The 21,512-nt window shown below is 46.6% G+C and overlaps 1 protein-coding gene across 1 annotated transcript; it reads right to left on the bottom strand.

Moving 5' to 3' along the window:
* Window positions 1–10,258: 10,258 nt before the first annotated feature.
* LOC129384226 (phospholipid-transporting ATPase ABCA3-like) lies at window positions 10,259–21,411 on the bottom strand. Its single transcript, XM_055069451.1, has 6 exons — window positions 21,165–21,411; window positions 17,973–18,312; window positions 16,176–16,363; window positions 13,696–13,869; window positions 11,584–11,800; window positions 10,259–10,513 (listed from the first exon to the last, which is right to left on the bottom strand). Exons 1-6 carry the CDS (start codon window positions 21,230–21,232, stop codon window positions 10,340–10,342), a joined length of 1,161 nt encoding a protein of 386 aa, XP_054925426.1. The 5' UTR covers window positions 21,233–21,411; the 3' UTR covers window positions 10,259–10,339.
* Between the last annotated feature and the right edge of the window lie 101 nt (window positions 21,412–21,512).

A 21,512-nucleotide genomic window follows, 5' to 3' on the forward strand; every position in this document is an offset into this window, starting at 1 on the left:
TGCACTGTTCTGCTGCTGCTCCGATTTGTTCTGCTACTGCTCTACTTTGTTCTGCTACTCTGCTGCATGCTCTGCTCGGTTATGCAGTTCTGCTATTCAGTTGCTGCTGTGCCCTGATATGCTTTTTCTGCTACTGCTCTGCTTTGAACAGTTTTGCTGCGCTTGTGCTGCCCTGCTGCTCTGTTTTCGTCTGCTGTTTTCCTGCTGCTCTACTCCCTTCTGCTGTTCTGCTCTCACTCTACTCTATTCTGCTACTTTACGGCGGCACTTTTCCGCTGTTCTTTTCTGCTACTGCTCTGCTCTGTTATGATGTTCTGCTGCTATGCCGCGGCTCTCTTGTCTTATGCTGTTCTGCTCTCTTCTGCTGCTGCTCAGCTCTCCACTGCTCTTGGGCTGCTCTGCTCTGCATTGTTCTGCTGCTCCACTGCTCTGCATTGTTCACGTTCTGTTCTGCTATGTCCTGCTTCAGTTCTACTGCTCTGCAATGCTCTACTGCTCCACTGTTCTGCAGTGTTCAACTGCTGCTCTGCTATATTTTGCTGCAGTTCTGCTGCTCTACTCCTGCTCTGCTCGGTTCTGCTGTTGTTTTGCTCTATTATGCTGCTCTGCTGTTCCTCTGCTGCTGCTCTGCTGTTCTGCTGCTGCCCTGCTCTGCTTTGCTGCTCTGTTGCTGCTCTGTTCTGCTCAGCTCTGTTCTGCTGCTCTGCTGCAACTCCGCTCTTTCTTTCTTTTTTATTTGTTTCCATTGCTAAAATACAATGGCGGGGGCTAAGATAAAAGCTGCAATGAGGCAGCTTGAGGTGCCCTTAACCCCCGTGTTACATGCTGGCAGTGAGTCACGCAACCAACCGTACGGAAAAAAACATTACATATAAATATTAAGTACAATCATTAACCAATTCAAGAGAATTTTCTATAGAGGAAAAAAGAAATTTCATAATGACAAATCAAAACAATAAAGTAGTACGCACCACCACATTACATACACTTGGTAATACGTAAATAAAAGTGAAAATCGCGTACACTTGACGATGCATAATTAAAGGTGAAAAGATATGGCGCTCGATTAATATTGGAATAACTAGGAGAAAGAAAAGGACGAGCAAAAATTGTCATTAGAAACATTTAACAAGACGCATATGTGAATACAGGTGAAAAAGAAATTACGCTTGATTCATTAATTAGGAGAAGGTTCTGATAAGTGACGACAGTTCTGACCTTGTTATGTTAATGATGTCAATGTCAGCGTCATGTATAAATTCAGCAGTCTGGGTGGTGGTGGTGGTGGTAACAACTTTATTGAGACTCTGCTCAGTTATGATCTGGCAGGCCCGAGTCCTAGAATGGCCCCTCACGAGGAGCGACCCTTTCGGCCCAGGCAACGAGGGCTTTTTGTACTTTTTCATCAGGCGTTCTGAGCAGCTCTTCCCACGTCTATTGTGTAATTTATTTTTCGTCATTTGCAAGCCATAGTTGGTTCTTGAAGGGGGCATAAACCAATAATCTCTATGACGCGTAATATAGGTAGCTGTATTTTTTTTTTTTTTTTGTAGACAAGCAATTTCATTAAATACGCTGTTTTCAGAGTTAGAGTGCCATATACGAAGGAGAGAGCGGTTGTATAGAGTAGATTGTGGGTTCGTTGTATTGCTTAAAGAGGTGCTCACTGTGACTGTGATATGGCACGTTTGCAATGATACGTACGATCTTTTTCTGTAGTACGTGTATTTTCTTGGTTAGTTTCAGTTGTTGTGCCCCACACAAGGTGTGCATAATCAATGTGTGATGCAAATAGTGAGTGGTGAATTATTATTTTTACGGATGGTGGTAGACGATATCTGTTTTTGTTTAGCATTCCTGTGATACGGCTAAGCTTTTGTACTACAGAGTCTACATGTTGATCCCAGTGTAGCGTACTAGCGTCTATTCTGCTCTTCTGCTTATCCCCTGTTGTACTGTACTGATTTTCTGTTACAGCTCTGCTATACTTTTCTGCTGCTATACTGCAAATCTGTTCTTGCTCTGCTGTTCTTTTGCCACTCTGCTCTGTTCTGATCCACCCTGCTGCTCCTCTGCTCCACACTGCTCTGCTGTTGCCGTGCCCTGCTCTGTTCTGCTGCTGTTCTAGTCTGTTCTGCCACTCTGCTCTATTCTACTGTGTTCTTATGCTGCTCTACTCTGCTCTGCTATGCTCTATATATGCTGTCATGCCATTCTTCTCTTTTCTCACGATCTGAGCTGTTATGCTGAGCTGTTATGCTCTTCTGCTGTTGTCCTGCTCTGTTGTGCTGCTCTGGCACAACTGTGCTCTGTTATACTGTTCTGTTGCTCCGCTGCTACTGCTCCGTTCTGCTCTGCTTTGTTCTGCTCTGCTTTGTTCTGCTCTGTTCTGCTCTCCACTGCTCTGTTCTGCTGTGCCCTCTTTTCCTCTGCTGCTCTGCCCTGCTTATCTGCCCTGCTAATCTGCCCTGCTGATCTGCCCTGCTGATCTGCCCTGTTCTGTGGCCGCACTGATCTGCGCTGCTCAGCTCCACCTGTTGTCGCTCGCCGTGTCGGGGGGTTAAGAATGCGTATAATTTACACGGCACACGGTATAATACACAGAGATAATGCATTTCAGCAAGAACTTCGTGGGCGTCGCCACAACCCCCTTTCGGCACTCTGCTCGCTCGTTGTCGCAACGTCCTCCAGCGCACTCTAGTCGTTGTTACAGTGCCCGCTGGAGGTTCCTCGCCATTGACGCAATAGTCTGGATGACTGGAATTCCGCGTCAGCATTCCACATTCCAGAAGATATAGCGCTCACTTTTGTCGGACAACTGATACAGGGCGCGAAGGTGCAAATGTACATTAAAGCACCCCAGCGTTCAGACGAAAACGGTTGTTCAGCAAATCAACACTTTAGTCGCGTTGCGATGCACCCATGAGAGTTAGTGGCAGTGCTAGCTTTCTGGCAGGCTACGAACAATGGCGCACAACGTCGTCTCGAGCAAACACGTCTCGCTGTTTGTTCTGTGTGCTGCATAAACACAAGCGGTGCATGCAATGTAACATATGCAATCGCATAACGACTGTCGTGAGCTCGCAACATCACTGCCAAATATGGTCAAAGAACGCAAACAGCTCAGAAACCTTCACTTACATTCCCTCTGTGCAAAGGATCTGCACAACTTTTTCCATGAATGGTAACTAGAATATGGGATACCCCCATTTGCTTTCTGATCCACGCCGCTCTCATCCTGTCTCTTAACGTCACGCCAAGCATTTCTTATTCTGCTGCTATTTCTGCGGAACGTTTGTTGCTGAGCTCATTTGTTGACCTCCAAGTTTCTGCCCCATATGTTAATATTTGTAGAATGCAATGATTATGCACTTCTCTTTTTAACAACAGTGATAAACTCCCAGTCACGGTTTGGTGACGCCTACCATGTGCAGTCTAACCCATTTCATTATTCTATAAATTTCCTTCTCATAATCAGGTCCTCACTGAGTAATTGACCAAGTGTACTACTGCACAGACTCTAGAGGCCCACTGGCGATCGCGAATTCTTTTCTTGCCAGATAACTGACCATTACCTTTTGTCTTATGTCATATTAAGCCTCAATCCTCTTCAATTACTTCTTGCAATTAAACGCCACTGTTGCTAGTCTAGGTAGTTTAACAAACGCCACAATGGAAATTGTAAAAATAAAAAAACCAAAGTTGAGTATATGCAACCGATGGTGCCATCGGTTATGTCTAGGAGTGGGCGATATAGCAACGAAACGATGCACATTGGGATAACCGTCATTTGTTTTTGCTACACCATACACTAGGCTACCGAAAGGAACAGCTTTAATGTTCGCATACGGAGATCTCAAAAGATTCCCGGTCTGACTCTTTGAACATTCCAATATATTTAGCAGCTAAAGTGGAGACCGGATTGTTGCAAAAACCTCGGTTATGTAGGGCCCTGAAGCTGAGACGAGTCACTTTATGCTCTATGCGTTGAGATCATGCACGCATGAGCTAAACGTACGAGGCTTGTTTGTAGTTGTTGTTGTTGTAGCCTGTGGCACGTGTGGCTCCTACCCACGATGGGGGATTGGCCAAGAAATGGGTGGATTATCCCAAATTATATAGAGCATAAATTTCCTAATATCTATGGGAATAGCATTGAATGGGGTTGAATTACCGACTAAAATAAAATCAGGAAGGTGCTGTTGAATGAGTAATAATTAATTTAAAAGTAATAAAAATATATATATAATATAGCAGGGCATTCGTTTAGATTCTGTAAGGAATGTTTGGACAGCGAAGCATGCATCCCTGTGGCTGAATCCCAAAGTGGACGCCCCGAACGAAAGAATTGCAGGTTCTGTCAAGTCCAGGCCAATTCTTCGAAAAGGTATCTCCAACAATCTTTTTCTTAACGCAGCAAAGCGGCGACAAGATAGAAGAAAGTGCTGTATCGTCTCCTCCTCTTCACAAAAAGAACAGAGGGGAGAGGGAACCAAACCCGACCTGTGTAAATAGAAATTTAGGGAGGGAATGCGGCAGCGTAATTTAGTGAGGCAGACCTCAAGCATCTTTGTGTAACAAGATTCGCTATGCCAGGGAAATGCCAGGTGTTTATACTCTGGAGAAGCTGTCAAATGTGGGTTTGATAAGGCTAATCTAATTGATCTCATCCGAAATCTTGCCGCCGTGATCTGTGCTGTCACTGGTAGAACAGGAAGAACAGGGCCGGATAGTGATGCATGCGCCAGTGAATCGGCAGTTTCATTAAAAAACAAACCTTTATGACCAGGCACCCAAATCAAATGAATACATTGCACATGGGCAGGAACTAGTAAGTGGACGAGTTTTAGCATGGGTGACTCATTAGTAGCGGTAAGGCAAGAGCATACAGAAAGGGAGTCCGTAAGAATAGCAGCCGTTGTAATCGTTTGGTCTAATTTACGTAAAGCTAGGATTACTGCTAACAACTCGGCCAGAAAAATAGGCACAAAATCAGGCAATCTTAAAGAAAAAGACCAGTCGAGCGCAGGACAAAATATTCCAATGCCAGCTTTTTCCACACACTGTGAGGCATCTGTTGCAATGATAATGTTTGTTTCTAGGGTGCTTAGGTGGTCTTGCAACATGGCGTTAAAGATGCCGTAAGGGAGTAGTTTCGCGTGGTTCGGGAAAATGTCGTCGAACCTGATCTCTGGGTAACTTGAATGCGTTTTATTAGGAATCACATCACGAATTTGCACGTTTAGTGGTTCAAGTAATGTTTGCACAAATATAATCTGTGGTCTATGAAACCTGGGCCAATGAACAGGAAAAAATGATTCTGGATCGGAGATGAAAATAATTTGAGGACGGTTTAATGGTGATTCATATAGCCTTAAGAAGGTCTGAACGGTCAGAAGGTGAAATCGGCATAATATGGGTGGGATTCTTGCTTCCATGTATAATACGGCATTTGCAACGTATTTTGGAAGGCCTAAGCACAGACTTAGTGCCTCTCGTTCTAACAAAACTAGCGGCCGAAGCTTGTATGATGCAACACCTGAGAATAAAACACATCCAAATTCTAACATCGGACGAACGTACATTTTATATACCATCAAGAGGGATTTTCTACACATACCTGTTCTTCGATTGCTTAACTTGCGCAAAATGCCCATTTTACGAGCTCCTTTTGTCGCAATATATTTAATATGTGGCCGCCAGTTAAGATTTTCGTTGTAAATAACTCCAAGGTACTTTAGTGACTCTACTTGTGGGATATCTTCGAGATGGTAGTTCAGCGATATGTATACTGGGTCTTTGACTGGAAAAACAAGTATAGCACACTTATTAGCATTCAGGTTTAAGTATAAGCTATCCAGCCAGTGTTCCAGTTCCCTTAGATACGACTGCAAAATTTCGTAAAGAGAGTATATGTCACTAGCCATACCAAAAAAGGCAATGTCATCAGCATAAACGTAGGTACTGACTCCTGGGTGAACGGGGATTCTGCTCAGTAAAATATTAAATAATACTGGGGAGAGTACTGATCCCTGAGGCACACCTCTTGTTTGCTTATGTTTTCTAGAAGAATAGCCAATTCGAAAACAATAGAATTCCCTGTCTTTTAAAAATGCATGCACCCATGCTACAATATAGCCTGGAAAACAATGGCTCTGTAACCGATTTGTTAAAATTGTGTGTTCAATGCTGTCATAGGCTTTACATATATCTAAGGTAACTAAAGCCGCGTATTGCTTTTTCTGTCTGGCGATGTTAATTCGACTTTCAAGGTCTACATGCGCGTGCCATATTGAATAGCCAGATCGAAATCCAATTTGGCAAGGACTCAACAATTCATTTTCGTCAATAAACTCTATTATGTGTCCGAGAAGCACTCTTTCAATAAGTTTCACTATGTTTGATGTCAACGCAATTGGTCTGATGTTGTCGATAGTGTACCCTGCCCCTTGCTTCTTAAGTAACGGAACAATATTGGCGATCTTCCATTCTTGTGGAATCCATGCATTGCTAACAGAGAAGTTTACCAAGTTCAGAAGCTCACGTGGAGCTTCTTGAAAGAAAATCTTCAACATTGCATTTGTTATTCCGTCCGGGCCAGGCGCTGTAGTTGGCAACCGTAACATAACTTGTGCTAATTCCGAATAGGATATCTCTTTGTAGTTTGATAATGCAGGAGTAAAAACAGAAGCTTGAAGGCGCGTTGCGAACCGGCTCTCCAATCCTTTAGTCAATAGCTCTAAGGACTCCTGCATTTCCTGTGAGGTATAGACGATTGAGTCTACATTAACGCTCATTGGGAGTCTGTTTCTAAACCGAAGGTAATTAAATAAAGCACGTTTGTTTTTGGATTTAGATAGATAATCGAAACGGTTTTTATCGTACTCATCTTTTGCGCGTTCAATAGCACGTTTGAAGGTTGCCGAAATAAATTGATAATCTTTCCAATTTTGTGGGCTCTGATTATGTAGAAGTTTTTTCCAAGCAGCTTTCCTTCTTCGATAAACTCGTGTGCACTCACTGTTCCACCAAGGACTAGATGGGGAACGCTTAGCGGTCTGAATTACAAATTCAGACTTTTGTCGGGACATCTGTAACGCTGAACAAATATTCAAGCCAGTTTCTTCGCTATTACTATTAGTTAATGATGCAATGGTGGAGCGCAAGAAGTCTTTAAATTTTTTGCAATTCACAAATATTCTGCCGTGTCGATCAACTGATGTTAAAGGGCATGCAATTTCAAAGTATACCGGAAGATGATCACTGTTTGTACCGAAATCAATCGTAGTCCAAGATGTCATGGCGACGCTTGTGCTAGAAAACGTCAAATCTAACACTTAGCGAGATTGCCCACGGATAAAAGTAGGTCGTCTGACATTAGGGCATGAAAGATTTTTATCTATGGTCCAGTCCCATAGACGTGTCCCACATGCATCTGTTTTGTAACCCCATGACACGTGATGCGAGTTGAAGTCACCAGTAAGGACGACTTCATTTTTGCAGCTGGCAAGCGCACTGTCCAATTGGTATGTACTGTGTACGCCCGTAGGGAAATAAGCATCTATAATAGAAAATGAACGGTAGCCTGGGATGCTAAGGTGCACTGCAAAAATTTCACATTCTGGAGACATTAACCTGAAAGCTATTTTCGCCTTATGACAGAATTTAGACGATGCCAAAATCATTAAACCACCTCCTAGTGAAAGGCGATCTAATCGAAAAGATCGAAAATCTTTAAAATGAAAATTTTTCTCAGGAGTAAGCCAGGTTTCTTGTAAGATTATGACGTCAGGATTAAGTTCAGTTGTTAAGTAATTTAAGTCTGTTGAAGCAGAGAACAAGGAACGACAGTTCCATGTAGCACTTTTAAAAAAGCTATGGTGATGATCTAATTGATATTCAGCGACTATCGGCGCGATGAACTTTCTTGGATGCCAGAATGAGAAATAGGATTAGTATAAGGACAAGAAGTAGTTACTGGAGACCCAGTTCGCTTTTGCGGCCTGATATCATGACCCGTTTCCATGTCGACCTGCAAGTCTGACTGACGCGAAGAACAAGGATCGGATCCTACAAATGTTGGGTCCGATGTGGTAGTCGGCGCTAGAAATGAACTGGCTACCTGTTCTGCAGCACAAACAATCGATTTGGTGATTGGTGCGGCAGCTGTTTGCAACAGCTGTGTCATCTGCGCAGTAAACACTTGTGAAATACATTCGGTAACATTTGTGACAATATGTTGCATAGCCTTTGTCATTGCTTTTTCTACTGCTGATTCAATAAGTTTAGACAAGTTGTCTTCATGGAAAGTAGATTGCCTCGCAGTGACGCCAGCGTATCCAAAGGCTCTTTCCTCGACGACTGCAATAGCTTCTCGCCGCGAACATCGTCGCCTGTCAATTACCTCTAGTAACTGTATTTCGTTTGCTCTAGCCGAGTAGCTTCCATAGTCAGCCGCATGGTTTCCTCCACATAGGCAGCACGTCTCGGTTTCAGCTGTGCTTCATTGGGGGAATGATCGGCACCACAGGCGCGACAGCGTCCATTTGATTTGCAGCCTCCTGCACTATGGCCAAAACGCCAACAGTTTCGACACTGAAGTGGACGCGAAGCGAGAGGTTCCACTCTAAAAATAAGTGGCCACACTTTTAGTTCAGATGGGCAGGACATGCCAGCAAACGTAGCAATAATCGATTCTGTGGCAACTTTTTCCCCGTTTACGAGTCGGTTACATCGGTATACAGCTATCACGCCAGCATCAGACAGTTTCTCCAGTCTCAGTTGGGCTAAATCGAGAGTCTACGCCCCGGACAATGCCTTTAGTGCATGCTAGGTGAGGAGGAATGAACGCACTCACCGGGACAGATGCGAGAGTCTTACACTTTAAGAGGTCTGCAACATAGGTCGAATCTGATGACCTACAAACTATCCCACCTCTTCCAAATTGTCGGACATCGCTTATCATCTGGAAATGCTGCGTCATGGCTTGGAGCTCGGCCTGAACAGCTTGTGGGTTGTTCAGCCGGATGAATCCACCGTTCGAGGGCACCAGCGCGACAGGGATGCTGCTAACACCGCTGCGGAAGAAAGATTGCAAAGGCAAATCATCAGGAGAAAGGGAGGCTGACCAAGGGCTGGGCCCTTGCCCAGGAGAGTTTTTAGACATCAGTGCTGATTCAATCACGAAATAAGTCCTACAAAAATTAGATAACTGAGATAACTGAGATAACTAGGTCAAATCCACCCAAAACTCAGCCAAACCACCAAGCAAGATCCAGCTTGGGCACACCGGGGCGGAGAACCGAACGAGTCCACGGGGCTTGTCACAGGCACCGAAACACGCAGCCGTTCGAACGCCAGGCACGCAGCGAGACTTGAGCCTCCGTCTTGAGCCTCCTCTGTCTTCTTCTTCTCTGTCGATCCTTCTCATTCGAGGTTTGTATAGGAACACATGAAGACAGCGTTCCTATAGTCAATTACAGGAAAACTTTTCTTGGGTACAAGAGAAAGCCTTTTGCGAACTAAAAGTAATTCTTCGCAGAGCACTCATCAGTGCCAACAGATACAGTGAGCGACGTATTTCAGCACATGGCTTCGAATTGCCTTGAGCATTATCATCCTCATTCCCTCAGCCCCGGTGCTTCAACTGCACTTACACCCTCGCCACATTATTGGGGACATTTGTTTCAATGTAACAGCTTCTAGACTTACGGAGGTAGGTTTTTTTTAACTTGCTTGGTCTGATACAAAGGTGAAGCTGTGCATTATCGTAATGATCCTACAGACCGGTAACAACGGCTTCGCGATCCCTATTTTTTCAAATATGACGCAATTAGTTGCTTTTTAGGGAAGACAAGAATTCATGCTCTTCATCAGTTAGATAAAGTCATCGGTGACATAAAAAAAGAATCACTGCTATTACTCATACGTCATTCGGGTGGTTCTGTTTCTCCAGCGGGTGGGGAACATCTCCAGTGAAAAACAATCAAGAAGGCCCAATGTTCAACAATGGCCATTGAGAAGCAGCTTCGAGTTGGTAGAGTCAACATTGAGGCTGCTTTCAGAGCACTATTTTAGAAGGCACCACTCCTATGTAACGGATGTGTTTCTTCCCACAGCTCTTGCAAGAGTCAACAGTCGCTGATTGAGAAATTTTGAAGCCACGTGACCCCCCAAGCGTTGTCATCGATAGCTTTGGCGGACATATCCTATAGAGCAAGGAGTCGACAGGAGCTGTTGCTGTAAACCAACGGGGGCATTAAAAACGGCCAGAAGATTTATTGCTGCAGTAGCAACATAGTAATCAATAGTGAAAACGGACGGCGGCTTGGTGAAGTGCTCATTGGGCCTTCTGTCGCCGCTTCTGCGCCTTGGCTAGCGAGAGGAAAACTTGCTCCAGCGTGTTCTGCCCGGCAACGGCGTGCTCGAGAGGAAAATCCTTCTGCAGCATCTCCACCTTGCGGAACAGCTCACTCCACGGCATGCGCTCCGCCAGGTGATAGCCGAGCACGTTCTGCGGCGTAGAGATCATCAAATTATGCCGTTGAACGTCACAAAACGGCGTAGTGGGTTATGCGACGCGCTGTGATGCGGGGCTTCATAATATTTTGTTCGCCCAGTGCTCTTGAAAGCAGCACTCGCTCGAATTTTTTGACCTGTCATTTCAAAGCGAACTGCTTTCTTTGGCTGCCGTCAAAGAAAAAAAAATTTCTTTTGTGGTCAGCCGGAGCTTATGGTGGGCGTTTATCAGTATTCTCGCGCGGGAGCTACCCGAGTTGCGGGAAGCGTTCGCCCCCAAACCTACCTCATTCATAGCTTATCTTGACCCTCCGCCGGACAAGATAAGCAAAAGTGACAGGCGAAACCACTGTTCTTTGAACACCTCATTTCGAAAAGCCCAGCATTCATGTACGCCACTATCTCCTCGACATGCAAACACCTTTGCAGGGGATAGCACTCAATTTGTCCTAGCCATATTTAACGCCAGGATTCCAGAGGACATTTTAGCACTCTTTGGAAGAGCACGACAGATGGGGTACAGATGCGTGTATATTCTAACGGTTATTTACAAAGATGCTACATTTGTTTTACTTAGGTATGCGCCCACGCGCTCAACACTATGCTGACAACCACATTTCATGCGTGCGCTTCCGATCCAACGGGCAACAAAGAACCGTTTTCTTCTTACTTAGGTAAGCTTAGGTTGCGTTAGGCGCAATTCAATGGCGCTTCTCAGTCTATATCAATAAAACATATTATAGTGGAAATGATACTTTTGAATCCCGATATAATGAAGACAAATATGAAGCGTTACTGGATATAACAATGCAAATCTAAAGTGTTACTATATGATACCGACGTGTAACGAACATATGATTACAGCGTACATCGCACATTTCAAAGGTAGGTTCACATCGGATGCGATTTTGCTACAAATAGGTTCTACGTATGAAAGACAAACAAGACAGTATGTGAACCAAAGCCCTACTAAATGTAATTGCAGCGCCACCGCATTTCCGTGACGCCTCGCTCTGCGGCTTGCCTACGACACGACCGTCTATATGAAATGTGGCAGCTGTATACCTGGTGATACTCGGCGAGCTTGACGCCGACAAATTCTCGATCCACTGCCTCCATCAAGCGCTTGGCGGCGCCCGGGTCGGCATCGTGGCTGAGCGTGAACTCGAGTCGGTAGCCGCGGTCGTGCTTGTCTCGCAGCTGCTGCAGCGTGCCCATACACGTGGGCCTGCCGCGGGCCATGATGGCGAAGCGGTCGCACAAGAACTCGCACTCGTCGATGCTGCGGCCGTGCGAACGGAGCAAGGCGATGATTTACCTTTGAGGTTTTACAGCCAAAACAGGCACTCTGTGATGAAACTTACACTTTTTTTTTTTCGTTTGACGTGGGAACATAGATGCGTGCACGACAACAACCACACGCTATATAAAACATAGACGTAAGCCATTCGATCCATCACGAAACGTGTCGGAAAGTCCACCCCCCTCCCCCTCAATTTTTCTCAAAACCTATTTGGCGAGTCATAAGACCAACCTGTCATGGTGTCTCGGTGGTTATCGCGTTGCGCTTCTGAGCACGAGGTCCCTCTTGTGAAATACAGCCCCTGAGTTTCATCTATTTTTCCCGTATGACAGTACAAATAAGGCACCCAACAAGTGTGCATTAAGTTTCCATTCGATTTTCAGCAGGTTCCACTGTTTTCCAAAAGTCTGACCGGCCGTCTTTCCGACGCGTCGTCTGACGGATCGGGTGGTTTTGAAGTAACGCTGTGTTCTTTTCAACCTCGATGAAAAGTCTGGTCAAAACTTGGCGAGAACTTGTTGAATGCTTGTTTGAGGCGTTCTTGGAACCTGTCGTACGATGGTTGAGATAGTTGTCGCGTATAAACAGTTCGCACCTGTGGCTACCTGTATCAACCGGTCTATTGGTCGCTTTTCACGCACGAAGTACAAGTATGGTGGTTATGTGGCACCTTACACATGACGACAAATGTCAGATATAACTAAGGCACTTTTGTGCCGGATGCGTTTCTGTTACCAAAGGGTTTTAAAAGGACAACACAAAAAAAATTAAATTGAGCGGTATTATCGCAGACGCACCACCCCTAAGTATAGGACATGCTTCTTCCCTCAGCTCTGGCAAGAGTCGACAGTCGAGCAAATTTCGCAGCAACGTTTCCCCCAAGTGGTCACGTGGCTTTGGCGGGCATATCACATAGCTTTGGCCAACATATTCAATCGAGCAAGGAGCCGATAGGAGCTGTTGCTGTAAACCAACAGGAGCTTCAAAAGCGGCTAAAAAGCATTCGCTCCGAGTGAAGCCCTCCAGCTCCGTAGCGCAAGGAGGTGGTGGGCATTTCGCCGCGCATTCACGGACCAAAGCCCGGAGACAGCCCTCAACAAAGACCCCCTGTTAGAAGATTTATTCCTGCGGTAGAAACAGAGTAATGAATAAGGAAAACGGACGGCGGCTTCGGGAAGTACTCATTGGGCCCTCGGTCCAAAAAAAAAATTGACGTTGAGAGGAGGTTTGATAATCCAGAAAAAGAAAGCGCGACAATGAGTGGCGGGTGACGACGCGATCTTATTGTTTGTAACAATAGCGCTCCTTGGCGCCATAAATTTCGACGTCCCGACCCATCAGGTCTCGAGTTTTTCATCGGTAAATATAGATGTATTGCTTTCTAAAGGAGCCTAAGATTGTGCTTATGTTGTTTCAAGACATTTCACTCCATCACAATGGCCCACTAACAAAAAAAGGTACCTTAAGATCTATGACGTCAAACTGGCGTACCAGCACTAGGGTTTCGGCGAGCAATTCAAAAACCAACACTTCGACCTTACATGTCCTCCTAATAATCAGCCAATTATCGCGTAATAAACAGATTATATCGTTTCTAAAGAGTACGTTTTCCGTCTAAGCTGATTTAACGCTTATTTTATACCGTTCCTTTATGTGGGAAACATAGGTACGTCTACTCAACCTAAACCTTCGGGTTCTTATCTTAAAATGATGCTTGCTCAGGTTGAATGTAGCCTGCTGGCTACACCTGGCAAAACTATATGAACGTTGTTCGACTTGTTCTCTTTGCTGCCGATCGTTCGACGAATCACGTGGGTCACCACAAATGCGTGTTTTCTGCTCACGAATGACCAACCACGTGATAGCCGGCTCACTTGTGCGAGGCGAACATGATGGCGGTGCGCGTGGCCCTCTTGATTCCCGACAGGGCGTGGCCGATCCTGTCTCTCGACATGGCGTCCACACCCGTGTACGGCTCGTCCAAGAAGAGGAGCGGGGGCAAGCCCAGGAGCGCCACGCCCACGCACAGCTTGCGTCGAGTGCCGCCACTGCGCATAACGCGATTTCATCACGTGATTCAGACAGCAGGACAGACGGAAAGACAGATAGACAGAACGACAGGCGATAATGCATGATAATGGCATCAAAATCCTTGAGCAGCGAACGCAACACTTAAGAACTCGATTTCTTTCCATGGTTTTTAATGGAGGCTTATGAATTAATCCTGCATCATAGCTGTCTAGTTCAACGTCTAGGCTTACTCGACACCGTCATCCGAATTCACTAACACCTTATTTTGCACGGACGGGTGTATTCGAGTATTCTATTTTTCCCCGAAATGTAACAGATTGGAATAACTCGTTGTTTCCTTTTTCAATTGATTGATTCATTGTGCTAATGTTGTGTCTTACCACCCTGCGTGATTGAACAATGCATTGTATTATTCTTGTGTTTAACCACCCTGCTTGGATCTGAACTAAGTCTGCAGTATGAAATAAATAAATAAATAACACCAATTGAGCTGAGATAAAAAAAAAGCTTTAACAGCCTTTTCCTTTCATCCATTAGCGGAAAATGTCCGATTACTAGTATAGCAAATCGATGTCCGACGATATATGGTTACCCGCTGTGGTTGCTTAGTGACTTTCGTGTTACGCTATCCCGGCCATGGCAGCCGCATTTCGATGGGGGCTGTTGCGTCTCGAGTTGGCGTTTGGGCCAAGAATACACCAAACCCATCGATGAATACATCCGGTAGTAGGAACGAAGGAAAGAAAAGTTTATTTTACAATAACCACACTGGCTCCAGATACGGTAGCCCACTCCGTGCAGGAGCATATTAAACGCCTGAGTTCACATCAGGACACGTAAGCCCCCACTTCACGAAAGGTCTCCGCTTTTAATACCATCGTCTTCCCTAGGCGAGTAGACTAGAGTATCTGTTGACTGCATCGCGGCCAATCACAATCTTCGAAACGGTCGCAATATGCCGCCCATGATTATCGCACCGTTCCTCCGAAGTCCACCCCTGATGTTGCTAAATATGCACCCGCATATTTAGCAAGTGTGTAGCAATCTGGGAAACCAAAGTCGTAGCAGTTGTCACGGTAGCATTCGACGTTGGCCCTTTACATAATTAGTTCGGGTTGTGAGGTGCAGGAGGAGGTGTATTTCGTTGATCCGTCAATAGTCGGTGTCAGTTAACGCTGCGTTGACTTCTGGATGGTCGCTGATGAATGAGTGGGACTGCCTCGCGGTAAACTTCTAATTTAATGCCCTTGGCCGTGTTGAGACGCGACAGGGCGACATGCAAAGAACATCAGTTTACATAGATTTAAGTGCGCGTTAAAGAAACCGAGGTAGTCAAAATTAATCCGGAGTGCCCCATTACGGCGTGCCTCATAATCATATCGTGGTTTTGGCACCTAAGACACCACATCTTTTTTATCATTTTCTCATCGGAACCCCACCGCACGCACGTTATGCAGGATGACGCCACAGAGGCCAAAGGCTTTTATCGAGCTCGGGACTTCTCTTTTGCGCAGACGAAGTTCTTGGTCCTTGCTAGTTTTGGTTCTGCCTTCTTTAGGGTGCATTGTACTACTTCCTTTAGTGATCTCACTAGGTGCGCTCACGTTGACGCCACAATGCTGTCACTGCGACCTGGAGCTTCAAAATGGCGACTTCACGCCAAGCTTCTTCTGAAGTCATATCTCACTGTGACAGTGGCCGCATTGCCACAGCAAAATCTCCACGTACAAATAAAGCACGATATCGGCCTCCCCCTTGGTGCCCGTTTAATGAATTCGGTCAGGAAGCGTGTCAAAGCGATACCAATGAGAAACAATACGAAAGGCTATGAGCTGTATAGAGTATTATTTGAAAACTAGATATTTTGTTAAGTTTCTGGCAAGAGGTTTATTTGCGGAATAGGAAATTACGGCCAAACTTAATCTGCCTTCTGCTTTGCCGCCAAATCCCAGTGCCAGTACTTAAGTATTACTACAAAGGCTCCGAAGAATATTTTCATACTGGAGCCATTTATAGTCCAGGAAAGTGCTCTAAAACATTCCGCTCTTCGTCTCTTTGAAGGTGTTCCCTCATTACCTACAAAAACGGTAACTAGGTCTCCAACCTGATGACGCCAAACTCCATGACCATCAAGGTAGCGTCGCTATATCCCTCTACTTTTTTGCTTTCTTTATTTGCCTTACGAAGCCTCCTTCACCGTAAATATTTTTATACTAAAAGTGTAATTTAATAATATCGTCTTCCTACGCATTCCCTTATTACGGACGTAACAACTAAATTTCAGATAGATGGTCCCGCTCGTCGGGTTGCTCGTCCAAGATACCTGTACAATCCGCAGGGCTTGCGGGCGTGCTCCTTTAGGTCGACGATGGAGATGACGCTGTTCACCGTGGCCTCCACATCTTGAGGGCTCACCCCGCGGAGTCGGGCGATTAGGTACAGAAACTCGTAGGCGCTGAGCTTGTCCAGGAGACACCCCTTTTGGAAGCAGTAGCCGATCTGTGATTGCCACTGGCGAACAGAGAGAGAAAGCAGGGATAAGAAGATGAGGAAACGCGGACTCGACCCACGCTTTGGAGGAGTGACGTGACATTTCGTGAAGCACTAACACGTGCACTGTCTCCTGCGGTATCGGATGGAGTAAACATTGGAAGCTCGCGCGAGCAAATTGCTTTCGAGAAGAAGCAAACTTAAATCGGGACGCGCTACGCAAGCGGGACGACAAGCTCGACTTGACTAAGGAGGCGCCCTCGCGAACGCCATCCGGCCGACAGGAGGAGAAGGCGAGAGGGCATCAGCCAGTCGAAACAGCTGGCGGCGCGAGCGCCTTCTTCAGGCACATTTTACCTTCTTTGCAGTAGCATCGGCATCGACCGTGTGGCTAAACAGTAATGCATTAAACTGGTTATATATGGGTCTATTCCTCGCGGGCGTACTGCTAGTTTTTAATGCGGTCAATTTTTAATGCGGTCCCCACCTCCTATAATCTTGCTCCTACGTGGAGCACCGCTGGCGCTCCCCCAAAGGATTCCAAAACTGTCAAAACACGGGCAAAATGAAAGTAGCTTTTCATTTAGGTCGTGTACTGCAATTGCCATTCTCGCTTTGAAAATGCACTCCGCGCCGTATATATTTAGTCGTGAATAGGTTGACATAAACCACACTCCATCAGAAAAGCACATTCCGGGCTCTTCGGGAGCCAGCACTGCGCGTAGTTATCTTACTTCACCAAATACATGGAGTTACTTCGCAGGCAAGGTTCTGCCGCTGGTAACTTTGAATGAAGTTTTTGAATAAAGGTTTGTTCGATGAGCCTCGCACATACAGCCGTCTCTGCAAGACCATGCTAAAAGAGCCGGCGAGCACTCCAGCATTGGAGGGGAGCGTAGTAGTTTAAGCGAGAACGCTATCATACATCCTTTGCACTTAAATGCCATTGAGGAAGCAAGATCTTTGGGGCCCCCAAGCGGCTCAACTAGCTCCAGATCAGCAGCAAAAAAGCCTAGCCTGCACCAACGCTAACACCAGAAAATAGCGTTGCATATTCATATCCGTTATGCAAGTTGTTTTTATTTATTTTTTTAACGTTCACATTGCGCTAAATGGTAAAATACAGTGATAACATATCTGATATGAATGTGCATTTCTTAGTTTTTCTGTCAACGTCACGTGACGAGAACTTAATAAGGCGGCTTCCGTAAGCGTCCCCACTGCGACTCATATTCGTGACTTTATCATATCACCTATGGTAGCTACACCGCACACCTATCCAATTATCTCCCCCCTTCCCGAACCGACAGTTGACAGGTAGGAAACTGGGTTAGCCAGTTCTTCATTACAGGCTGAGCGACTACTGGTCTATTTAGCTAAAGAGGCGGCTTAGGCGACAGGGATTCTGGACTGAGAACTCCTCCCGCTGACCTCCCCCGGTACCTAGGCGAAGATGAGGTCTCCGGCCGACGTGGTTATTTATTCATTTAGGGTTTTTGTTTTCTCTCTCTCACTCTCTCTCTCTTCTAAATGCGTTCCGTTGCATCGGACTGCCTCTCATTCATGTCATACTTGGAGCGCCCCCTAAGTTTCTGTGCATGCGTAAAAGAACATACTGAAGGCCTCGCACCTTCCGTGTATCCTCCAGTAGAGACGCTGTGGCGGTGTAGGCCTCGCCCTGCGTGACGTCGGTCAGCGCCGCGAGCAGGTCTAGCGCCGTGGTCTTCCCCGAACCGCTGACGCCCAGCAGGCCGAAGCACTCCGAAGGCCTCAGAGCCAGGTTGAAGTCCGTGAGCGCGTAGCAGTCGCCGTATGTCTTGCTCAGGTTGCGCGCGACGAGCGCGTGATCTTCGAAGTTGTTCTTGCCGCACAGTGCGGTCGCCAGCTTCTTCTCTTCTTCGACCTCGGGGTCAGATGGTTTTGCCGTCGTGCTCTTGACGTCTCCCGCGGCAGGTGGCGCTGTTTGAGGGCTTCATCACCCAAGTACCAATAAAGGAAACCAGCTGTTAAATATCTGTCGACGCAGCAGTGTCGTTACTAAAGGGGGCGAATTGAAGGGAGGGGGTGACCACGCCGAGTGGCATTTTTACTATTGCTGGTAGGTACAGCGGGGCGTGGCGTTTGTCGCGGCGCTTAGACGTTTCTGCGCAGGCGCGAGTAAGAGCTGGTGCGAGAGGGAAAAATCTGGGGGCATTTGCTCCTTAAATATGTAGTCTACCTAGGCACTACGCAGGAGGTTTCTTAACGTGTGTTGTGCTTGTCCCCTAAACATGCCGGCATTGCGGAAAGCGGTCGAGTTTGTTTACGCTCCGCCGCTGGCTGCCCGCGCGGTCAGGCAGTGGTCACGGATGCCCCATTTGGTGATCGCTGTCTCTTATGGGGCCAGGTTCTGACTGGTATTGTACAAGTCACGGGTCGCTTTTTTAGTCGCGACGATAGATTGCATTTTTTACAAGCACTGCTCTAGGAGGGGACATGTAACCGGCAATCGGAGGCCTCAGGAGAGCACCTAAGGTTATAATAAAGCAGGCGGTGCAGGATCTCCGGGGCACACAAGGGGTGGGGTGGGGGGGGGGAGGTATCAAAGCTAGAAGCAGGGCGGCCCGTGGGTTGGGGCTGCAGAAGCCGAAGCGTGCCGCGGAAGAAGAAGGGTCGCATAAAAAATTGGCTGTCCGCTATCGCGTACAGCCGATCTTGTACACCCCTGAAATGCGCAGGCCTCGGCGAGCTCCAACCCACGCACCAGTCCGGGTTCCAGCTTTGGTGTCCCCATTGCCGCTTTGGTGTCCTGGAGGCGCCGCCAATAATGCGAAATATCGACACGTTGTTTCAGTTAGAGAAAAATACGATTCAATAAATATAATTACATCCAGCCGCCAACTTACGACGCTAAGTTCTGCACTAGCGCGCCCCGCGACTTCTGCTGGCACGCCTAGGGACAAACACATACAACACGCGCTAAGAAACTGCTCTGTAGTGCCTAGGCAGAGTCATATATTCAAGGAGCAGAAGTACCCACATTTCCTCTCTCGCATCCGCTCTTGCTCGCGCATGTGCGCACACGTCCAGAGTCTCCGCAAAGGCCACGCCCCGCTGTACCTACTATGAATTGTAAATACGCCGCCGGGTGCAGCCGGCTGACGGGGTTCAACACGCAGTTCGTAGCCGAATGCAGTGAACATCTGCGCTCGGGACAGCTGAATGGGGCCGAAGATGAGAACGGGCCGAATCAGAGAAGTTCTGAGGGAACCGCGTGCGTAGTGTAAGCTTTCAGGCACTTATGTACGTCCTGTGAGAGATAACGACGCCGGCAGCGTCATTATGTCTACAGAAATAAATGCCCAACTACAGGCAAAAAATAGGAGGGCTGCCGTTTTAAGTTATTTCACATTTACTGAGCAAAGCGCGCGTTAAGAAACAGGATAGAGTGACAACATAAAGAGAAGAAGAGAGGAGAGGGGATGGCACACGTCGAGAAGCCAGGCAGGGTGTCGATTAGCCCACAGACTCACACTGATACACAGTAAAAGCTTTTGCACTATTGGCCCTGCCCGCTTTTCCCATGGTTAACATTCCGAACTATAAGACCGTAAATTCAATCTCAAAATCGTGAATTCTGAAGGCGTCTCCTTAGGCCTAGTAAAATATTTGTCCATAAAGCTGGGCTACATCAGTTCAGTTCAGTTTCAGTTTATTCGTCATTCAAAAAACAATGAGTAAACAACAAATAGTATGCAGACGGGCACACGTCTCTCTCACTATCGTAGTCGTATTAATACGACTCACATCGTAGTCTAAAGGAGCCAGAGCATGAATTAAGCAGCATGTAAGAATGTTCACCATGACACAACCGCTCCAAGTTTGAGCAATATATTTCACCCCCGAGGCAGTTCAGTGGCTACGGCGTTTCACTGCTGAGCTCGCAGTCGTGGGTTCGATCCCGTGCGCTGCGGCCGCCTTCCAATAAGGGATGAATGCGCAAAACGCTCCCGAGTTTGGAACACGTTCAAGAAACCGGTGTGATCAAAATTATTACACCGTGCCTCATTACGGCATGCCTCCTTACGGCATGCCTCATAACCATATCATGGCGTGGAAAACTTCAGCATTTGATTTTTAAGTTTGACACGAACATAGTTTAAAAACCGTGAGCTCAAATTGGCGTACTGAAGCTGTTTCAGCGCGAAGTTAAAAAAATAATCTAAAGGCACAACAAGGCACAAACTGAAGGCACAAAAAGAAAAATATTAGGTCAAGCTAGACTTAAAGATTAGACTTCTGTAGCAAGTAATTCGTCATTCGTAACGATGGTAAGAGTTTTTTGTAAATGATCATATAAAAAAAAATTAAAATCGAAACGGCACTACGTGTTGTGGACTATGGTACCTTTCATGCATGACGTCAGCGCCTCTGATTCACACAAAGCGGCTGCTATGTTTCGCCACTGCACGCGGGATCAATTTCTCTGTTTAGAAGCGCCAAGGTGGACACCGTCCTGGCAAGCTCCAGCCGCGGAGGCTCATATAACTAAACGAATAGTTTATAAAAGACAAAACAGAGGCATACGGGCAGGTCACGTGGAGACAACGTCAACTCCCCCGTCTTGGCACAGGCGTTCAAACTGAGCACGAGTAGCCCGACCTTCGGCACTAATATCCTACGTGCGAAAGTTGTACACTGGCACAGAATAAACGACGATAGATTTCTAGACGAATACTCGTTGATCTATCTCGGCGGCACAAGTTCCTCTAGTGTCCCCATTAATGTGCGTGTGTGTGTAGGTATCCCCTTTAACCACACTCAAGAACAAAGCTTGCCTTACCGTCCAATTATTCTCTTTCCATAGATCGCCTCGCGCCAGCTGAAGCAACCCGATGTTATGAAGCTCATCAGACCGAGACAGATCAGGCCTTGAACAGCCAAGAACAGCAGCTCCGCCAGGACGTCGTCTAGTAAGTTGGTCGACGCCGCACGATCGCACAGCTGAAACTGCCTCGTGGTAGGCTTGCGCTCCACCGCCTCTACTGCTAGGGCTGCGGCTGTAGCGACCGAATAGTAGTAACGTCGTCGTTAGCCCATCTGTATTCCTTTTTTGTCAGCCTGTTCATGTGCACCGGAGCACGACAGCATCTCCCAGCGATTAAAGAGAGATATCGCCACTCATCTCTCT

This window comes from Dermacentor andersoni, chromosome 8 (assembly GCF_023375885.2).
Source record: "Dermacentor andersoni chromosome 8, qqDerAnde1_hic_scaffold, whole genome shotgun sequence".
Taxonomy (NCBI): Eukaryota; Metazoa; Arthropoda; class Arachnida; order Ixodida; family Ixodidae; genus Dermacentor; species Dermacentor andersoni.

Bases quoted from the DNA above. Each gene is read 5' to 3' on its own strand.
- LOC129384226 (XM_055069451.1), bottom strand. From the start codon at position 21,232: ATGAGCTTCATAACATCGGGTTGCTTCAGCTGGCGCGAGGCGATCTAT. The intron at 18,313-21,164 runs GTAAGGCAAGCT...TGGGTGATGAAG, and splicing joins GGAAAGAGAATAATTGGACG to CCCTCAAACAGCGCCACCTG. The intron at 16,364-17,972 runs GTGCGAGGCCTT...TCTGTTCGCCAG, and splicing joins TACTGGAGGATACACGGAAG to TGGCAATCACAGATCGGCTA.